Raw genomic sequence first — 21,486 nt, 5'->3', positions numbered from 1 at the left:
AATAGTATCATACCTCAGGATAAGCCTTAGCCATAGCAGTGAGTGTATCTGAGATGGCCTGTTGACTATGCTCTCCACACCGTCCTGCTACTGCTAGCTTTAGAAGATCAACCAAGATACGAGCATCATCAGGTTGTAGTTTACCAGTGAATTCATCTAGACTGTGTAAGATGATTGCACCACCTCCTTGCTCTTCAGGACTTGTTACCTTCACAAAGAAAAAAACAAACATATAACTTGGCCTACAGGACTTGCTACCTTAAAGGGAAATATACATAGCTAATAAACATTTACTCATGGGAAATTCCATAAAATAATCTCCTGTTTTGTATGTCTGACCCCCCTTTTCTTCCATTTTTACTTTAATAATGCCATGAACTGCTCAAGCTATGATAATCAGAGAAGTACAAAAACTTTTCATATGAACTGGAGAACATAGACAAATCAGGGAGATTCCTCTTACAGGGAGTCTGACATACACACTTCATGGTATTGACCCACAATTATCATTTTTATTCTTTCACAACTTGAATCTGTACACCTTCTAAAAACATAATATCTTCTAACACTACCTTCAGAGCAGTAGTGCCAGAATACTCTGATTAGACAAAGGCTTTGAAGAGTCAAATGATTGTTAACACACAATAGCTTATTCTGGTAGAGTGCTCTATCTACCCGGGGTCAAAATCAAATACAATAGGATATAATACTACAAAGGAGTTGAACAAAATACATATCAATGCAAGAATATGAGTTATTTTTTAGTCTATTCCTTATTTACATGCACTAACTTTTACAATAGGAAAAACATAAAATATTATATATCAACTTACCATAATTTCTAATGAGACTTCTTGAGCATATACACATTTTTTTTTTCAACTTATCTATACCTTTCCTGAATCAATCATGAACATGAAAGATAGCTGTTCTCACATCAGATAATGAATTAAACCTAAAATGAGTATAAAGTGAAGCTCACCTGGTCTGCACTTGTGATAGTCTCTGCTACGATAGACGAGTGTCTGTTGATACTGGATGGACCAGGACGATCTGAATCAATATCTCCAGGTAACTACCCAAAATAGAAATATAAAACATCTTTTATAATTCAGAAAGAATTGTATATATCATTCAGATACATGCACCTCTCAATCACGACTTACAGTATATCATAGACCAAAAGCTTTGATAATTCACATCTTTTGCTAAAAATATTTAATATAGTATGACCAAAACATTATCAACAACATCTGATAAACAGAGAGAGAGAGAGTCAGTTAATGGATCACTTTAGAATTAATGTTCATGCACTCCAAAATACATGTAATCCACTAATTATGGAAAAATATGATTTGTTACTGAGATTTGATTCATAAAAGGGTTCTATATTATCTTGATTATATATGGATTCACGTAATTTTACAATGAAAAGATACAAAGGTTACTCACATCCATGCCAGCAGCAGCGTCTCCTGCTGCCATCATCCTACCCAGACCCATGGGGCTAGTGACGGCTGATAGAGGGCTTTGATCGTTGGGTGATGGGACGATAGAATTACCTTCTGATTCAGACATACTGGTGTCTGTTCTTGACATCAGGGATCCAACTACAGCATCTCTGTTCAGGAAAATATCAAACATGACATTACATCAATCTTCTTGAAAATGGAGTCCATATGTTATTATATAAGTTGTTTTCTTCTGCAAATGTAGCATTTTTTAGATCAATAAAATTAATACTACAATGGAAGCCTACCTCAAAAACATATACATCCACAAAACAGAGACCTATTCAATTGAATTCACACAAACAAGTATCATTTACATTGAAATACAGACAAAAAAAATGTACACCCTTTGTACATGTGCAATGAGCTTTCAATATCCATATACTTCATAATCTTTATCAAATGCTAGAGAATTGAAGGCTATGAGGAGAATCAAGGACTGCATACCATTTTATTCTGAGCAACTGAATTAGATGATAATTACCTGGCATAGATGATCTGTAGAGTAGTCAAGATCTGACTGAGTGCTTGTTGCTTGGTGATATTGCTGTCAAGGGACAGTACTACCTTGGCAAGAGAAGGCCTTTGTTTAGATGAACCACCTCCAATGGAAGAACTCTTATCAGCTGCCTCTTGACCTGGGTCTCCAAATACACCTGCCAGAAAGGAGAAAAAGTGCGATCGCAATAAATCAAATAGTGAGTGTTTATGAGAACTCATAGAAGAACTTACTCCTTAGATACATTCCTTCTATTAATTTGATCAATTAAGGTTTTAATGTTAATAGTGGAAATACTGGGTGTTTTCAATGTCTTAAATTGAAAGGTAGTGATGATTATTGTTTGATGAAAGAACCTCACAAACATGGTTGACAACTTTGAAAGATAGTTCTAATTCTACTAACTTATTTCATCAATCTAATTTGAGTCTAAGGACAAATGGATGAACTTATCAGGCATTGAATAACTATTTAAAATCAACTCACCTAACTCTGTAGCACCTAGTGGATCTCTTGGTGTCGTAAAGAGAACAGGTTCATGCATTGAAGGAATAGCTGTGTCGGTAGTTGCCCAGGAGATACTGTGGGAGGAACCACATGCTACCCTTGTGATACGGACTCCTTCTAGACCTTGAACGAGGGCGGGCTTCTTGTTGACCGTAGTGGTCCCATCACCTTGCTGGCCATGGTCATTATCTCCCCACGCAAATACCTGATGGAAAATTAAGAAGAAAGTCAAACTTGAAAATGTCAAACCTACAGTTTAGGTTGTCTCTACATGCAATATAAACATCCTTTAAAACCAGTTTAAAGTCAATATATATGTTCTCTCTCCATAATCATAATATTTGCCTTGTTTTGTATTCTTTGAAAAATACTTGCAACTAGACTTTGACCAATAAAAAGGTTTGAGACAGCGATCATACACTCAGGTTAAAGGAAGATCAAGTTCAGGAAATTCATATATATGGGTGTCTAACATCAAAGGGAATTTACTATGACTGAAGCATAAACCTACATGTATACATCATGATCATGTCTAGAATTCTTAACCAATCACTAATCTCACAAACCCTATTAGCATATCAAGGTTCAAGATCATACCTGTCCTGTATCGGTGACGGCTAGACAATGCAGTGCTCCTACAGCAACATGGATAATCTTCTTGCCTTTCAGACCTTCAACGACCTGAGGCTTGCGGACATGAGAGTCAGTTCCATGACCAAGACGGAAGTAATCACCTTTACCCCTAGAATACAAACAAAATGAAATCAGATGATAGCAAAAGGAGTATAGCTTCAGCCACCTTCACAAAAGTTTGAGCTACCTCTTCCTGCTGGGAATCCTCTCTTATCTTCCCATTTCAATAGATAAAGCAATGGCGAATGCATGAAAGCACCTGTGATACATGCAGATTCTGATCAGGATTCCTGCTAAAACTAATGGCAGAGACTTGTGTTGAGTTGCATAAGTCTTGGAACATGTATGTTACAAAAATTATAAAGATAAACATTACAATGAACACATTCCAAACTTAAATAAGAAAATGAAATAGTCTTTATCCAATCTAAAATTGATTTTCCAGATTCACGAATTGAAAAAAAAGGCCCCTCATTTTATAGAAACTGCACAGTAGACTTAACTTTGGATCAAGACTCTCATTGACATATTTTGTACAAATCCTATTAAATCTTACCAAGTCCATACTTGACCAGCCTTGGTGAGTGCCAATGAAAACTGTGCACCACATTCAATCTGTATCACTCCTTGACCATTCAATCTCTCTACATTGTGAGGTACACTGCATCCTTCACTACCACCACGCCCTAGCTTTCCAAAGTCACCATCACCCCAGGAGTAGACCATTCCTTCATCTGTCAGTGTCAAGGTCTGTGCATCTCTGCTTCCACAGGCAACCTGAATCACACGCTTACCAACCAGTGCTTTCACCTGAATGAGAAGAGTAAGTATAGGAGAAAGGCCATAGTTAAAACACTGATGAATAAATGCTCTCCAAATTTGATATCCACATTTTGTGTATTGCAGTGTACAGATTTGTTTTACCCAAGATTTGTCTTAATTATTAAACAATACACAGCATCTCCAATCTTGCATGATAGCAACATATTGTTAATATCATTACAAATTTGGTTTCATTTCATATAGCCTCTGTCTGTTTAACTAATTGAAGACTAATCCTGAGTATACTCAGGCTGGGGTCCATGGAATGTAAGTGCTACATCAAAATCAGCTTGTCTTAATTGGTTAATGCACAAATAATCCATTATTCAACTTTTCTCAAATGAAAAAGGATACTTATTCATACTCCTAAATCAAATAAAAGAGTATTTTGATCCATTACAATCCTAATAAACCAAATAACTTCATACATTGCCAAATTGTCTCATTTTCTACCACCTTACCAGTTTAGGTCTAAGTTGTGTAGTACTATCTCCATGTCCAAGTCTACCATACTCTCCTAGGCCCCAAGTATACAGTTCACCACTAGACGTAACTGCTGCACTGTGTGAGCTACCACAAGCTATGTCTCGGATTCGCTTGGTCTTCAAAGCTTCAAGAAGGCGTGGCTTCTCACAGTTCCTGGAAAAAAATCATTGAGCTTTATTAATTCATTCAGTTCTGAATAAACAACTCTCTTGCACAAGAGATGTAAATTAAGAAATATGTTTTCGGGTAAAAAAATACCAAAGATACGCATAACTAAATGTGTTCCAACATTTCATTATAAGAAAAAATAGACCACTGAAAAATACAGATGCCTTTGGGTAATTATCTTATACATTTTAAGTAGAAATCAGACAGATTTTACACAAATCATCAACAGTCATGGGGCTACCAGTCCTCATGTGATTTTCTAAAGCTCTATACAAAATACATATAATTATGCTGTAGTAAGGCTAACAGTTCTAAACAGTTTTACACACAGTAAGGTTGTTCATCATCATCATCATCATCAAGGGTACAGAGCAACAGAACGAGAGTTCTATGATGCTGTGGTTGGGTGCAGATGTGATAGTCATTAGTTTACAGCAGCCTTCAATTACCACGGAGCGTTGAAGCTAGGCACAAAGTTCAATATCAAACCACAGAGAAAAAATAACACAAAGAGGAATATAAATGAACTTACATTCTACTGAGATGTCCAAGTTTGCCATCATCTCCTTCTCCCCATGAGAATACCTTGCCATCAACAGTCAATGCCATAGCATGTCGGCCGCCTGATAAAGAAAACAAAATTCATTATTTGAATAACATCTACATATACGATTGGCACAGCTCAGAGGCAAAGAAAAACACAAAGAATTGACAGTTTCAAGAATTCAGTTGTCTTAATCTTTTCTTAGATCACTACAGATTTCCTTAGATTAAGACGAATAATAGATGAAATAAAAGTAGTTACTTACCAGAATGTACAGCTACTTTCTTGACTACATACTGTGAGAGTCCATTGACCTGACGAGGGATGTCTATATTCTGTGATGATCCTAACCCTAATCGTCCATTGGTTCCTTCTCCACAGGCATACACTTTACCCTCCGCAGTAACTGTGCAATGACACGCAAGGGACAGTTATCATTGGGAATTCATTACAGAAGTTAATCATGATAACTATACTTTGCTGAAATGATGATTACCACTATCAGAAGTCTCTTAATGCAGCACAATCATCATGTCTTAAGCAAAGCAGCGGTTACACACACTGCATTTCAAGGAATCCAACCAGTTCCCCATTTACCTCACCTAGGTGGTGTGCACAGCACAATATGATGTATAAATAAATTCCTTGCTTTCATTTCATTACTATATTATCCATGGAGCAGTGGGTAAATGACAATATTCTCAGAAACTCTACCATTGATACATATACATGCATATTGACAGACTATCATCAGAACATAGGAAAAATTGTAATGATGGGTGTATTCTTACCAACAAAGAGGCTCTTTGATCCACCAGCACAACACACAACCTTCAGACTAGATAGGAAGTCATTCAAAACAGGTGTCTTGATCTGTGTAACAAGAAAACATGAGCTAAATTTATAGTAGTGAAATTGATCTAAACCCATTTTGATAAACTATCAGAATTGAATATAAGTTTTTCAGGTTAGGACTGATAAAACACACAAACAAATAAAGAAATAGAAATGACCCTCATCAAAGAAGAACATTTAGCATAGATACATTCAATTTTCTATCTTACATATTTTTTAAAAGAAGCTTGACTAATCTCTGAGAAGCTATGTTGTATACTGTAGATGTAGCCATCATTTTCCTAGACCACCCCATCCAAATTTAATTCAAGCATCCTGACTTGATAGTAGAAGTAAAGTTACATCTTAGAAAATTAAAAACAAGAATGAAATCATATCCAACCTTTGACCCTCGTGGTCCTCCCAACTGGTCTTTATCATTCAGACCCCATACAAACACCTTAGTCTGTATCTCTCTGCTACCAGTATGGTCACCCGCTGACCGTTGTCTTGATGATAGTCTGGTCATCATGTTTGTACTATGGTCATCCTCATTGTCTGAGGACATGAAAGCAAAGGTAGATGCAAGGTCATCTTCATCTGGTCTGGATCGGCCTATGATGGAGAGACCGTGGACCTTGCAGTCTATACCACTTGATTTACACTGCTTGATAGAAATCTCTAAGAAACGATGGAACTGGATGGAGAGAAAGAAATTCATTTTATTAATTTCAGCAACAATCTTCAGTTCACTTTTATCAAATACACTCATATAATACATGTCATAAATATGTTCAAGCCATTAATTGCATATCTATAGTCAACAGTACAATTTTTCCCTTCCTTTAGCTCAAACTAATTGCCTACTAATTAAAGAGTCTGTAAAAGACAAACAACCTACCAAATATCCACTAATAATGCTTGTTTGCAACTATAGCAATTACATCAAAATTGATCCAAGAAATACACAACAGTCAATAGCCAAGTACCTAAAAAAAAAAATATAGCTACAAAATACCATTTTAGAGCTTCCAATACATTAATTAAAAGTTTCCATGGAAATGAAAAGCAACACAATGTAACTGTATCCTACCTCAGTGCAATCTTGTAGGAGGGTAACCATTGACTCTGATGGACTAACTCTGATAGTCTTTAATTCTCTCACTCCTGAGATAGTATCACCACCAGATATGATGATAAGAGATGGTTGATAGGAGCTATCATTAGGGTCTACTACCATCCGAAGACGATGGAGGAGTACATCATTGTGCATCTCAAGACGGATCCAATGCTGTGATATAAGTAAAGAAAAATTGTCATTAATTATTGAATGCACTAAATACAGTGTTCCTAGCAATATGACTATATCATATCTAAAATTTTACATTACTCATCCCCCCAAAAAGAAGAGATAACGATAACATCTAAGTTTTGTTTAAATTAAAAGGGCAAATGCAGAGGGACAGGGGCGGGGGGTACATGTAATTCATAGCGATATGCTCTGGCACCTCCCAATCTGTATAACTATGGTTTGCCTCATCATCATATTTTCTATGTGCCTCACAGTCTTACAAATTTTTAGTTGCAATTTTACAATGCTTTGCAAGCAAAAATTCAACATTTATCAAATGATACATATTTGAATAGTGCATCACTATCCTATATATTCATGTCGATTTATTCAAAGGTGACGATTCACTACGGTTCAGACACTGATATTGCACCTAATTTGATTTAAAGTGATTAAGCCATTTTCATTGATGGTATAACCTACCTTTCCCTGTGATCCTGATGACTGCCAGTAAGTGTTAGGATTACCATCAATAAGACGTGACATTTGACCTTCTTTAGATGACACTGTTAGGTTCTTTACACAGCGAGACCATTCCTCTATCAGGGAGCCTGCTGGAGGAGCTTTCTTACTGCAGCTACGTCCTGGTCGACCTACATTCACTGGGGATACACCTATGTGAAAGAAAATATCAATTATAAAATATTGTTTCAGACTCACTTAGAACTGATTATAAATAGCTAAGAATAATTATTATGCAACTCACTAGGTACATTTCTACTGCACATAAACTCTTGAAAATATGGCAAATATAGTTACAATGACCACATCCCTTATGGAAAAAGATGGGCAGAATAATTGTCCTGCTAATACATATTTAACCTAGCTGAGACTCTAAAGCTCAATACTACATTCATAGTCTGGTATTAATAGTATTAATGGCAGGAAATGCAAAAAACAAAAATAAAAAAATGTTATGAAATATCAACTCATCGCTAAGGAGCACTAGGTATTCTGTATAACGCATAGAGGATTTTGATAATAACAGGTGAAACTTTAGATTCTCATATTCTGTTCTATAATTCATGTATATTTCTATAGAAGCTGTACAGTGGATTGATCCCAGCAGAAAATATTACATGATGGGAAGCTTTCATGGTTGACTAAGTGCTTTAGGAGTTTCAAATATGAATCATTGCTCAAAATCAAGGCAATCTATTGGCTTTCTATAAACATCAAGATAGAAATGGAATAATACTACTATCCTCCACTTACCGGGTTCTGATATCCTCATGAAGGTATGTCTATGATTGCGTTTAGTTCTGAAGCAATTCTCACAGAAGTTGAACTCTCCACATGTCTTACATTTGAATCTCAGGCCGACGATAGGACTCTGACTGCATCCATTACACCTGTGAATACAACAAAAATCAGTAATTCGGTGGATTATTTACAGGAAATATCCAAATGCTAGTACTGAAAAAGAGATATATATATATTGGCTTGCATGTATTTTCATGTTTTGTGACTTATTCAGCATATTCATTCAGAAGTGGACATTGTGCAGCTGTTGAATAAGCTAATTTACAAATAGGAAAATTGATTATGTATTTTCTAATCATAATTAAGTTGATAAGCTACAAGGATTCAGTTTCCCTCACTTTCGGCCGGATCCCTCCGACGTACGCATACTCGTTATAACCTTCGCCCTCGCACCGGAGTCTCCATCACTTGACAAAGTTGAGCAGCAGCCAAAGAAACGTTGTGAACTCTCTTACAATTTCAACCGCTTCGCGAGACAACTGATCAACCAACTCTGTTAAGGATTCAGTTCTTACACAAGACAAGTGAAATCACTACTTCACTTGAAGATAAGATTTAATTTTTAATAACTAAATTTTTGAGTTTTTAAAACTTTACCACTGTAAATACATATTTAGAAATTGAAATGCGAGCATCCCACTTCCGCAAAACCAAGGATATTATGCAATTATATGTTGCATACTATAAAACTACTACCAGAGAATATAAATCAGTGATAGATATAACAAATCACAAGCCATCATCAGCTACCATGACTATTATTATTGCATCATGTTTTAAGGCAAGATTATCTTACGTGATTCCAGGATGAGTGCTAAGAACCAATTCCATCTCACAAACCAGTCCAGTCCAGTGAGGCTGCTGAGGAAAGTTTACTGTCACATCCTTACCATTTGCATTGAACCCTGCAAGGAATAAAATAGACATTAACATAGCTCTATCTTTATAGTACACAAATATACCAGGCTTTGAATAAATTTAGCGGGAATTAGTTATCCGAGGTTGGACTAGCATTAACAGTTTTCCCCCGAGGTAATTTTGCCAGTACAACTGAGGATGAATATTTCCCTCAATACTTTCGAAATAAAGGTCTGGAATATTTGTCTTATATCCAACATTTAATAAGTTACAACAAGTTCATCCTTTTTTAATCTGAACCAAAATATAGATAACGTGCTGCGCTGAATGTACAGCTACTTGAGAAAACTGATTACATGTGATAGAATTTCCAGTGATACCTAAGTAGTTAAATCAGGAATTTGACACTTCACTAAAATATCCTTAAACCTCTTGGGTTCAAGCAATATCTGCAAGCCTCATAATTCCTCAATATTGCATGACATGTACATAATTATAGTATTTTATAATACTAAGTCCAGCAAACTTGAATATTGATCATGAAAACCACTCACCAGTGACAGTGCCAATGCTCTGATGGTTGACTGATCCCCATTTATACCTTGGAGCAGAGACTGACCTCTTGACCCTAACCCTATCACCGACCTTGATGTTAGATCCAGGAGCACACTGAGGCTGGAATCCTAGTAACTCTACGTGGATGTATCTCACCCAGTAGGTTCCACCTTTCAGATGCCAGTCTCCTTGGACGTTCAGGTCATGAAGACCATCACGATCAAGCTAGAGAGAAAATAACAAACAAGATATTAAAGAGAAGGGAATTATACAAATGAGAGAAATCACAAATTGATATGATCAATATGAAGAATGAATCAAAGCATATTTATAAGAGTTATCTTGCATAAAATATTTCATGATATAAAACGAGTAGCCAGGATTTATTTCATCTTAAATTATCATCAAATCAATTAATTGCTTTCAATTTCAAGTCAAGTATAACTTTTTATCTGTAATTCATTCATGTATGCTTTTTTTTTCAATTGAATCATGTAGATTATTTATTTGGATATAAATTATTATCTCCATCAAAATACTGCCCAGGGCAAATAAAATCACACTTGGGCAATTTTATAAAATGATCAGCCTCTTTGTACACGAGACCCCCAGTTTTATTTCCATTCTTACATGTAGTTTATTTCATGGTAATTTGAGAGCATTACAAAATACAAGAGCTAGAAAATGGTGGCAAATCATTTCAGGGCGGTCCCACATATAGGGGGTTGCACATACATATATTGCTGACCTTCACAATATCATTCAAACTTCCATTGCCATCATAATCTTACCTTAACGACCTTTCCAACGTCCCCTTCCTGAACCTCTTCATATGTCCTACAGCATCTCACCATCATCCCAACCTGTATATGATCTCTGACGTACATAGCAAAATCATCATTGCTCAAGAAATCACTCCTCTTCTTGAACACTGTCGTCTCAGGTGATAACAACTGTGGAGAGAAGAAAGATCATTTCAAAATTTACACAAGAAATTGCAACAATAAATTATATGAAAATCATTGAAAAGATATGATAACTATAGCAGAGATTCTATGCATCATAGCTATTTTCTATCCTCCTGTCCACAGAGTGAATTTGATGTTGTAGAAGAATCATCTGATGTCATATATTGGCATAGGTGCTTTGCTAAATTCATTGAAATTGAATTGCGATGTGTTGGACGGTGTAGTCCACTTATATTCAATCAATGTTTGACACCCAAAGTACAGATAAATCCATGAATTCTAATCCTTGTATATTTTACATTGGAGAAAAGACAATTCCATCACGATATGGTTAGTTCTGATGATTATCATATCATGACCAGGGCTGTATGAAAGGCATTGCATATATTTACAACAATGGCAAAGGCATTCGACAAAGTTTGCTGGAAATGAAGAGGAGCAAGGCAAATTCACCTGATAAACATTTTTAATATAAAGTATCATACTAGAGGAATGAAATGAAGACAAACAAAGCCTCACCTGTTCATAGTCTGTTTCTAGGTCTTCAAATTCATCATCAATGTTGAGATCTGAGTCGGAACAATTGTCATAGGAGGAATTACTCTCTACATCAGATACATCAGGTGGGATCTGAATGTTAGGGTTATCAACCAACCAGTTGACTACAGCCTCAGGGCCAGGTTGAGCATCGGATACACCAGCTAGGTTAGGCAAGGGATCAAGAAATTATTCAATAACAATACAATGAAATATTATATTAAATATCAATTTCTTGATTGGACATGGTATTTGAGCACATGCTGGATTATGACTTCATTTTCAAGATGAAATTAAGTAATAGCCTTGAAATTTAACTTAATGGGAATCATATATCCATTTTTTTGGGGGGAGGGGCGGGATTGGTTCTCTCTTTGCAACATTTATTGTGCTATCACATATCCAATAACAGAAACCAGTTTACATTTTAGTTTTACCAAGATACTAAGGCCCATCTGATTTAATTTCAATTCTGGTCTAAAGTTTGGTTTAACTATGGATAGCCAATGGTGACAGGTTTCTCTAATAGTCCAAATTCAATTTGTCAGATCATTTGACACACATATCATTCGTAAATGACTGGGGATAATTACTGAAATAGTGTTCTTTGGCATCAAAACACAAGGAAAGAGCCAAGTGAAGATAGGAAACATAATGTAAATGCATTTATAACACTTTTGGATTCTTATAATTTAAACACAGAGTTAGACCATGGCCTAAGTTAAGCGGGCCAATGAAACAAAGTTTTTTTTTTTTGACTTACTGATAGCCTTGATAGCAAACTCTACATGTTTCCTTGGGAATCCCATCTCCATCATCTGAGTGACAAGAGGAGACGGTGGCTGCTCCAGGGGTTTTGCACGATGTGAACGGAGTAGCTTAGGAAGGAGCCCTACAGTCTCCATGGCTGGCGATGGAGTAAAGTCAGTCTTGACTATTATAGGCTCCTGGTCAGATCCGTTCAATGGACAGAAGGCCTCCTTCACCAAGTGCTGGGTCAGGGCTAGTGCAGCACACTGGTCAGTGAAAAAAAAAAACCCACAAGGATTCATTTTAATGAAACAAAAGGATATTGGTAGAAAAAGTGTGGAAGGATTACAGCGGACTGCATTCATTGTGAATTGCTATCAATATTTCAACCTAAGACTTTCCATGAATGTATGACAAACACAGCAATTACACACTATTTGAATATTATGATACCATCTAACAATTGCAATTACAATGACATAGCATTCAAGTTTAAATGAATGAGTAAGATATCCAATCAACTGATATGTATTCCAATCTAAATTCATTGCATCTCGGTGGGAGCGAAACAAGAAATTAAGGTGACCCAGTTAAAGAGAAGTCAGAAAAATGTAGAATAATGGTCAAAAGTGATGTGCAAATAAGTCTAAGTGATGTAATTTGTCTCAGCTTTATTTAGCTTCAATAAAATGATATCAAATATTCCTAAGTCATGATAAAATATAATAATGATGAAGTAGAGAAAAAACAGGAAACTAATTATCTGACTTACTTTAAGTTCCTGTCTGATGAAGAGAGCCTTGACCGGTGATGGTTGAGTAGCAGCACACATGAGCTGCTGTAGTAATGTATACCTCTCTATCGATCCTATCTCATCAGGACTACTACCCTCCTCTGATGATGATGTACCTCCGCTGCTAGGTGAGGTCATATCCCATGCAGCAGTCGTCAAGGAGAGGAGTTGTCGGAGGTTGTCTTGGCGACTGAACACCTTCCGAGCAGCCTGGAGCAGACCAAGACGCATCTGTTGCTTGCGGAGGAGCTGGAGATCTATTCCCTCTGTTGGGTGGATAGACATGTACAATAGGATTTCATCAGATATAGTGAGGAATTTAAAAAGTAGGCCATTTAAGATATGAAATGGTAATATATATACAAATAGTATACTCTTGGCTTAGTGATGCTACTGGCATACAGCCCATTGACATCATACGCCGATGCCAAGAACGAGGGGAACACATTTTGATGGGCAAAGTCAGATTCTGAAATGCCACTTTAATGGATGGATACAAATAAGAACTATTCTCAATTTATCATAACATCAATCAAAATCAATATTAGTCTAAATTTATGCTTCAAAACTGAGTATATAAATATATAAGCAACCCAAGTCCACCTCTTGGCCAAGTTGAGTCTAGCATGGGATATTGTTACCTGTAGATGATCCCATCTTTACACACAACTGGTGACCCTTTCTCGTGCTGAATGATATACATCTATCCATGTAGCTCACCAACAAAGAACATGTTTCAGCACCCACCCGGGCCCCATTGCATAATGTTAACATTATGGTAAACTTTGACATGCAATGGTAACTTGTATGGAATCCTTTATTTGATTGGCTGTTGATCAGCGTTACCATGGTAGTTACCATTGGATGGAAAAATTACCATAATATAATATTTTATGCAACGGGTCCCTGGTGGTTCCAAAACATAGCCCACAAAATTTCCAGAATTCAGTATAAAATGAGGTACTTACCATGTTCCACTGAGCTTAGTGTACTTCCACTGTTATCTCTGCTCAGTGAGCCTCGATGGATTCTGAAACCATTAGCAGCAAGGCTGATCAACTGACTCCACATATCAAGAACAGCTGGAGTCAAGACTAACTTCTCAACACAGAAAGGGATTGATACAACCTGATTTGAGGAAACACAAACAATCATCAAACTTATCTGTAGATGTTTACATCAAGGATGCCAAAGGATATTCTAACAGAAAACTAAAATGTTACAAACAAGATAGATAAAATTCAAATCCCTGTCAATATACCATAATCCCCTCCATTAATTTTTACAGAGTGCCGTAAACTACTTTATCATCAGTTTCTGAAAAGATTCTTGTGTTTGATTGTAGATACTGAAAGAATAAATTTGAATTGTGAAAAGAATTGGGCAAATTATAAAACATTTGAATTGACACTATAAATTGGTATAAATAATTGTGGTGGTTTATTTCAAAGAGCAAAGTTATGAGTGTTGGGAGAGCAACCAAAATTTGAACACAATTATCTCAAAAGCTTGTTTTGGAGAACAGCCAAGGTTTAGGACAGTTTTTAAATCAGTGTACATTCAATTTTTTTTTAAGCAAGATCCTAAATCAAAAACTTGAATACAAGAGAAACTTACTGGTGATAGCGTTGAGATGCGACAAACTCTCCAGACTCTCTGACCTTCAAACTGAACGGTCAACCTTCCATTAGCAGCCATGCTGACCAATGTCCCTACTCCATACTCCTCATGTTTGACTTGACCACCTAATCTTGGACGGTCATCCACTCCTCCTATCATCGCAAGTACAGCCATCACTTCACCTTGATAAAAACGGTAGGATTCATGCTCTCCAGGCTAGAGAAATAAACAAAAATATCATATTCAATAAAGGCCTTCAAAAGCCCTTATGATAAAATTTGTTGAGATACACAGCCATTCAGACGTAACAGTGTACTTTTACTCTGATTTAAGTTGACATATTTAGTTTTCATAAAAAAAACTCTCCTTCACTACATCTGATAAGGCAGGGGAAGGGGTGGTGGAAGTGTAAACTTAAATGTAACTGTATCAGCTTATTATCAGCGTTGTGGATAATTGTCTGCTGATTTCATACAAAACACTTCATTCCTGTATGCATTTCACACAATCTACAATAATTATAACCTTAAGATCTGTTTAGAGACATTAGGCAATACTACCCAGAAAGAAATTAATAACTTAAGAGAAGAATATGAATCATTCTAGAAAGCATTTCATCAATATTTTCGTCTCACAACTCTTCTTGATTTTGATTGGCTGAGAAGCACTGTTACTACGGTAACTGTCGCATAAAACGGGGCTTGTCGGATGAAACGTCCCGAAAAGTCCTTTCAAGAAACGTTCTCTTGATTATCTTCAAAGTGAATTGTTAAATACAAGAATACATTTGTCAACAAACTTACTTGCATCATTAAAAAAAAGGTAAAGAATATGTGATTTTACCTGAGGGCCAGATTCATCTGTAACCATGGAGACCACTCTACAAAGTCTCTGATTTATATACTTGTTGATGTATAGATTCCATGCTGGTAGCATATGAAGCTTTCTGAGTAAAAGGACAATCTCTTCAGCTACGGTGCTGGCAAAGGGGGCAGTAAGGGAAACCTTAGCTTTGCTTCCAGCCTTGGGTTTCTTGCCAAACTCTGATCAAACAACAATAAACAATAAAGCAGTAATCAATTCAATGTCTACAAGATAATTTTCTTGTGCCTGATGGACAAGAAAGCTTTCATGCTCCTTCGCCTTTCTCTTCCTCATGTACTCTGACCTACTTTCTCATAAGTCATCGAAAACACATATTTTTATTTAAAAAAATTTGTTCCCTTTTTACTAAAATATGCATATTTTTGCTTGATTTTTCTCGTGTGAATGCACTTTGAATCTAATTTCAGAAAAAATGCTATAGAAATGAATACTATAATTGATTATCATTACTCCATTTTCCAATCAAATTTATCTCAACTTGTTCTCCTTGCAATTCTCATTCATCCCCCTTTTTTCTTTCCTTCCATTCCTCTTCAGCTTTGTGAAGGATAAATCCATAGAACAATTTAAATGCAATGTAAACAATCTGAATCGAAAACATCAAATTATGGTCTTCACGTTTCCTTTAGGTTTACTTTGATGATGATGGTACTTACCATAGATAGAAGAGGGTGTATCTGAGCAGCATGTTAGCATACAGGTTCCAAGGACACCAAACAATCTTGAGACAAGATCTTCAGTCCTGTCCTGGGACTCGTTATCAGACCATGCTGGTAGAACAGTCTGCAGAAGACGCAAGCCTAAGATCTGAAAAAGATATATATTACACAGGATAACCAAAATATTTGAATACCTGTATGTTGCTGTTTGCAGACTTAAAATGAGTAGGTCATGACTGCTTTTTTTTATTTTTATTTTTTTGGGGGAGGAGGCATGTATTACAATCTTAATGTTCACAATCTCACCACTACCTTCAATGTCAACATCATCGTCGTCATCGTCATCATCATCATCATCATCATCATCACATCATCACCATGACCACCACCATCATCATCATCACCATGACCACCACCACCATCATCATCAGCAGCAGCAGCATCATCACCATCATCACCATCAACACCACCATCATCATGAACCCAATATCTCCACCATTGCCAATCATTTATACTAACTGTAATTATTATTACTAATTTTTCATATTATTTTTACTCAGCATTCGTTTTATTATCCCCTAAGATCACCTACATCACGACTATAATAATCAAAGGTTGCTTTACAGCAATATAAATCAAATGACAAGGCTGTGCTTTATTCATTTCCCAATGCAACATTTCCTACCTGAGTAGTAATATTGAGAGGTTGAACCTGATCAGCTTTGAGGAGACTAAAGAGTAGATCAATCCATGATGGTGTACTCAATGCTACAGATAGACCTGAACATGATGAGATGCTCTTGATGAATCCTAGACTACACCATTCTTTGTATTGCTGATGAGCTAGGATGCTTGCTAGTGGCTGCTCTCCTGTTATATGACAAGGATTGTGTAACAAAGATATATGGTCAATATTCAATATTAATAATTGTAACTATTTGTTCCACAATTTGTTATAGAGTTACAAATTGACTAACTTTTATGCTACAGGACAGAGAACACATAGAAACACCATCACAATGATTAATCGATACAATGGAAATTCTGTGACACAAATGCAATCATCATAACTCCTCTAAATTTAATCTCCTTTTATACAATTTTCACTGAACTTGAAAATAGATAATTGCATTGCACTGAATTGATTTTTTACAAGAAAATTAAAAAAATATTTAAAAAACATCATTAGAAGACACATTTATATGGAAACATGACAACTTTACCCAAAGTAAAATAGTTCCTCTGATATTTTGGTATAGAGTTGAAGAGGGGAAGATTCTCCTGATTTTCAACAGTTCAACATACTGTGTCATGAGCAGAAAAGGGAAGCTAAATGAATATAACACTTTCTAAAACTGACATCTCTTGAAGATTTGAAAATGATATTCTTATTTTAAAAAGGTCAGAATGTAATTGGACAAATGCATATATTCCCTGTTGAGCATGAGGTGGTCATATGCACTTTACATTCACAATAGTCCCCCTTATCACCTCTCTCCACTTTCCATCATACTTCCTCAACCCAAACTTTCTCCACTTGTATCATATAAATGTAATACTTTCAATTAATCATACATAACCAAATTGATTTACTGACCATTAGTTGGTGTGGCCGCAGTGGTTCCAACACTGACCAGTGACTGCAGCTGTCCACACAACACCCTGGTTGCATCTCTCTGGACACTATCAGCATGGACACCACAGCTTAGGGATAACAAGCGGAGGAGGCAGATACAGCAATGACGGATCAGATCAGTGGGCATCATACACTCAACCAACATCTTACTCTCAGCTGAGAGGGACAAGAGAAGGAATATATAATTGAAATCATTCTTAAACGAATTGACAAGAAAAAGTCTCAAGGATAGTACAGACGCACGAGGTGGCAAAGATGTGTGAGAAAAAATGAACTGAGCATTCCTTAAGATCTAAATTTGTCAAAGAAAATAAGTATTTACTCAGTAATTATCATTTTGTCTTTTCCATAACTACAAAGATGTGCCTTCATGAGCTTATCTGTGTTGGTGATTTGATTACACAATTGGATTGTTGAAAAGTTATCAGGCTACTACATGTAGCTCTATAACGATAGAACTACAATTCTCCATAAGTTTTAAGACTTCTCACAAAATGTTTTATCATTGCAACTGCTGGAGTTTGACTTTATCACAGCAGTACCAATAGTAATTGAATGACTGAACTATGGTGAATAATGGTGAATCATGTAAGTTCCATGTGACGCGTACAGAGATAATTTTGTTCTAGTATGCAACAGGTTTATAATTGAATGTTTAACTTACCTGGATCAATGATGCAATCTTTCTCATCTTCAGTTAGTTCCATCATAGGAGGTGGACCAGCTAGCTTCAGATCATACTTTCCTTCTTTACCCATCCTATAAGAGTTAGTACTACCGGTATCCCACTGGACTCGTATCCAACCATCTTCCCCTAGCTCTCCTATCACTCGACCTTCACTTGGAGGTGGTCCATCCTAAAAATGGGGATTAAAATCAGATCATAATCTTTCTAGAATAAAGATAACCTTGTTATTTTCAAAAGCAATATTGATTTGAAAAATAATCAGATTAACTTTGCTCTGTAATTGATGAATATCAAGGCTTCTGAAAAGTACATTCTCAATCATTTATTCAATATTTCTGGAGGAAGATATACTTAATAATGCAAATCTTTTTACGAAACAATTTTTACTCATGAATTTCAAAAATTTATGTACAAAGCGCACGTTTGGTTTATACACAAACAGATAATTTTTTTATCAACTATTTAACAAAATCCTAATAATCAATAATTTTGCTCCAAGAAGTGCATGTAGACTGCTACTTGGTAATGAAAATAAAAACAAAAAAAGTAATCATAAAAACTCTTTATATTCCAACAACTTATGACATACTCTTGTCCCTTCACATCATTCCTGACAGAGTTCAAAGGGGCATAGCATCCTTGAGGAAGGTAAAGTATTAAGTAGCTTTAGAAAACTGTGATATAAATATTCATTTGAATCTGACCTGATCACCCCACTTCCAATCCTGTCCTCTTACAACCCTAGTACCAATCTTCATCAGAGCAGCTAACTCAGGACCACTCGTTGGTACAGGTGCTGGCTGTGGACGACTACGTGTCTCTTCAAACACTGTGTTAGGAGCTGGGCTTTCATCCTGCTCTAATCTACCTTTCTTAGGACCTGTTAAAGATAGAATAGAATAATTCATTTAGGAGAAAGAAACTAAATGACGGCTTACAGGTATCAAGTACATCATATTCACAATTTAACACATCAGCAATGAAAATTCCAAACACAAAAAGTGGAAATTAGCTGAGAAAAATATCATGCTTCAATGGAAGAGGAAAAATTATGACACAATTTCAATTAAAAAAAGATATCGTCATACTCCAAATTAGGCCTGGGACGAATACCCTTTTTGCCATTCGATTGTTCGCCAGAGTAAATAATCGATTAGTTCGATTAATCGAAATTCCTGGAATATCAGAAATCACACACACAAAAGTTGACCTACTTCCATGACCTACCGGTAGCTGCGCTAACTGGTACATGTATGATGGGAGTGGATTGATTGATTGATTGATAAAAATTTAACGACACTATCAACACATGCGTGTCATATAAGTGTCGGACAGTTAATCTGGAAAGGTTACTATAATACAGTACAAATTACCCTAATGCAACTTTACAAAGGAACAGGATTATAAATAAGTGATTATCAGCAATAAATTAATATGTTAACTACTTCCCCGGGATAACTTCCCTACTCTTTACGAAAAGAGGAGTAGGTTTTTTAACGTGCAAATGGTGTGACTCTCCCTTACACGGGACCGACGGCTTAGAGTCTCCTCCGAAAGACTAGACAATTGGAATAAAATACCTTGCCCAAGGGTATACCTGTTGTGATTGGGAATCGAACAGTTTCCCACCTAAAATCTAATAAACAGATTGATCTCCTTTAGGAAATTTACAATACATAATCGTGAAATATCTCTAAATAATATCTTAAGGTCAGGAACATCATAAAAGTTAGTACGAATATGTGCAAAATCAACACATTCAATGAGGATGTGTTTTACTGTAAGTGTACAATTACATGATATGCATTGAGGTGGATTTTCTCCTGCAAATAAATATGCATGTGTTAAGTGAGAATGTCCAATACGAGCACGGGTCAATACAATGTCTTCCCGTCGTTTAGCTAATGGAAGAGTATTTTGTGATTCAAGTCTTGGTTGGTGTTGATGGAGTTTATTATTAGGATTTAGATCCCATGATGTTTGCCATTTATTTCTAATATAAGTATTAACCTTTGATTTTAGATCAGTGTAAGGTATCTGTATTTCTGTTATATCCAGATCTAAAGCTTCTTTAGCTAACTTATCAGCTTTTTCATTACCTTGAATACCTGTATGGCTTGGTATCCAAACAAATATTATTCGTTTACCTAGTGTATTGAGTTTATACAGAATTTCCAATAACTGAACAATATAAGGATGTTTATGATTTCTATTTTTTAATGCCGTTAAAGAAGACAAAGAATCTGTATAAATAACAAAAAGTCTACCGACACAGTTTTCTACAACACCTAAAGCCATTTTCAAAGCTAATAACTCAGCAGTATATATGGAAGAACTATCTGGCAATCTAACTTGTCTTTGTATAGGACCACTGATACAAGCCGCACCTACTTTATTCTGGTGTTTTGATCCATCTGTATAGATTGCACGATAATTACTATATTTATGTCTTATTTCTCCAAATTTATTTAGGAAAACTAAATCACTTGTAAAACCCTTTTTATATGTTCTTAGTGTAAAATCAATTACTGGTTCAGCAATCATCCATGGTGGAATATTAGATATCAAGGAAGGAGCTACGTTAGTAGCATCCAGTATATGTGTTAAAGCTTCTTTAGTACGTAAACCAAAAGTTTTGATGGCTGATGGTTTACTAGTATAAAAATGAATATATCGTGGCGTGAATGTACAATCATATGTCGGATTATGAGAGTTATTTTTTAACTTTATCGCATAGTGTAAAGAGAGTTTTTCGTATCTTAGATGTAAGGGGGGTTCATTAGCCTCCACATAAAGACTCTCCATAGGAGATGTACGAAATGCTCCTAGACAAAGTCGAAGTCCTTGATTCTGTATGGGTTTCAATTTTTCAAGATATGACTTTCGGGCGGAACTATAAACTGCACTGCCATAATCAAG

At 35.9% G+C, this 21,486-nt stretch overlaps 1 protein-coding gene across 2 annotated transcripts in view; it reads right to left on the bottom strand.

Annotated features, from left to right (window-relative positions):
• LOC129260380 (E3 ubiquitin-protein ligase HERC2-like) overlaps positions 1-21,486 on the bottom strand; it is an 81,814-nt gene that overhangs the window by 16,335 nt on the left and 43,993 nt on the right. For both annotated transcript variants that reach the window (XM_064114561.1, XM_064114560.1), the window contains exons 29-57: positions 19,272-19,447; positions 18,544-18,736; positions 17,841-18,035; positions 16,929-17,113; positions 16,241-16,391; positions 15,543-15,742; positions 14,697-14,915; positions 14,048-14,207; positions 13,059-13,345; positions 12,300-12,552; positions 11,519-11,700; positions 10,823-10,984; positions 10,031-10,256; positions 9,415-9,523; positions 8,571-8,707; positions 7,779-7,969; positions 7,098-7,295; positions 6,408-6,701; positions 5,962-6,043; positions 5,436-5,576; positions 5,159-5,249; positions 4,434-4,611; positions 3,707-3,960; positions 3,115-3,259; positions 2,497-2,722; positions 1,996-2,167; positions 1,453-1,621; positions 983-1,075; positions 14-208 (exon numbers count right to left, since the gene is read on the bottom strand). In XM_064114561.1, coding sequence (XP_063970631.1) covers positions 14-208; positions 983-1,075; positions 1,453-1,621; positions 1,996-2,167; positions 2,497-2,722; positions 3,115-3,259; positions 3,707-3,960; positions 4,434-4,611; positions 5,159-5,249; positions 5,436-5,576; positions 5,962-6,043; positions 6,408-6,701; positions 7,098-7,295; positions 7,779-7,969; positions 8,571-8,707; positions 9,415-9,523; positions 10,031-10,256; positions 10,823-10,984; positions 11,519-11,700; positions 12,300-12,552; positions 13,059-13,345; positions 14,048-14,207; positions 14,697-14,915; positions 15,543-15,742; positions 16,241-16,391; positions 16,929-17,113; positions 17,841-18,035; positions 18,544-18,736; positions 19,272-19,447 — 5,264 coding nt within the window. The remainder of the gene's footprint in view (positions 1-13; positions 209-982; positions 1,076-1,452; positions 1,622-1,995; positions 2,168-2,496; positions 2,723-3,114; positions 3,260-3,706; positions 3,961-4,433; positions 4,612-5,158; positions 5,250-5,435; positions 5,577-5,961; positions 6,044-6,407; positions 6,702-7,097; positions 7,296-7,778; positions 7,970-8,570; positions 8,708-9,414; positions 9,524-10,030; positions 10,257-10,822; positions 10,985-11,518; positions 11,701-12,299; positions 12,553-13,058; positions 13,346-14,047; positions 14,208-14,696; positions 14,916-15,542; positions 15,743-16,240; positions 16,392-16,928; positions 17,114-17,840; positions 18,036-18,543; positions 18,737-19,271; positions 19,448-21,486) is intronic.

Source organism: Lytechinus pictus, unplaced genomic scaffold, assembly GCF_037042905.1.
Source record: "Lytechinus pictus isolate F3 Inbred unplaced genomic scaffold, Lp3.0 scaffold_19, whole genome shotgun sequence".
Lineage (NCBI taxonomy): Eukaryota > Metazoa > Echinodermata > Echinoidea > Temnopleuroida > Toxopneustidae > Lytechinus > Lytechinus pictus.
The sequence above is the reverse complement of the archived record's forward strand: the minus strand, read 5'-3'. Positions and strand labels throughout refer to the sequence as shown.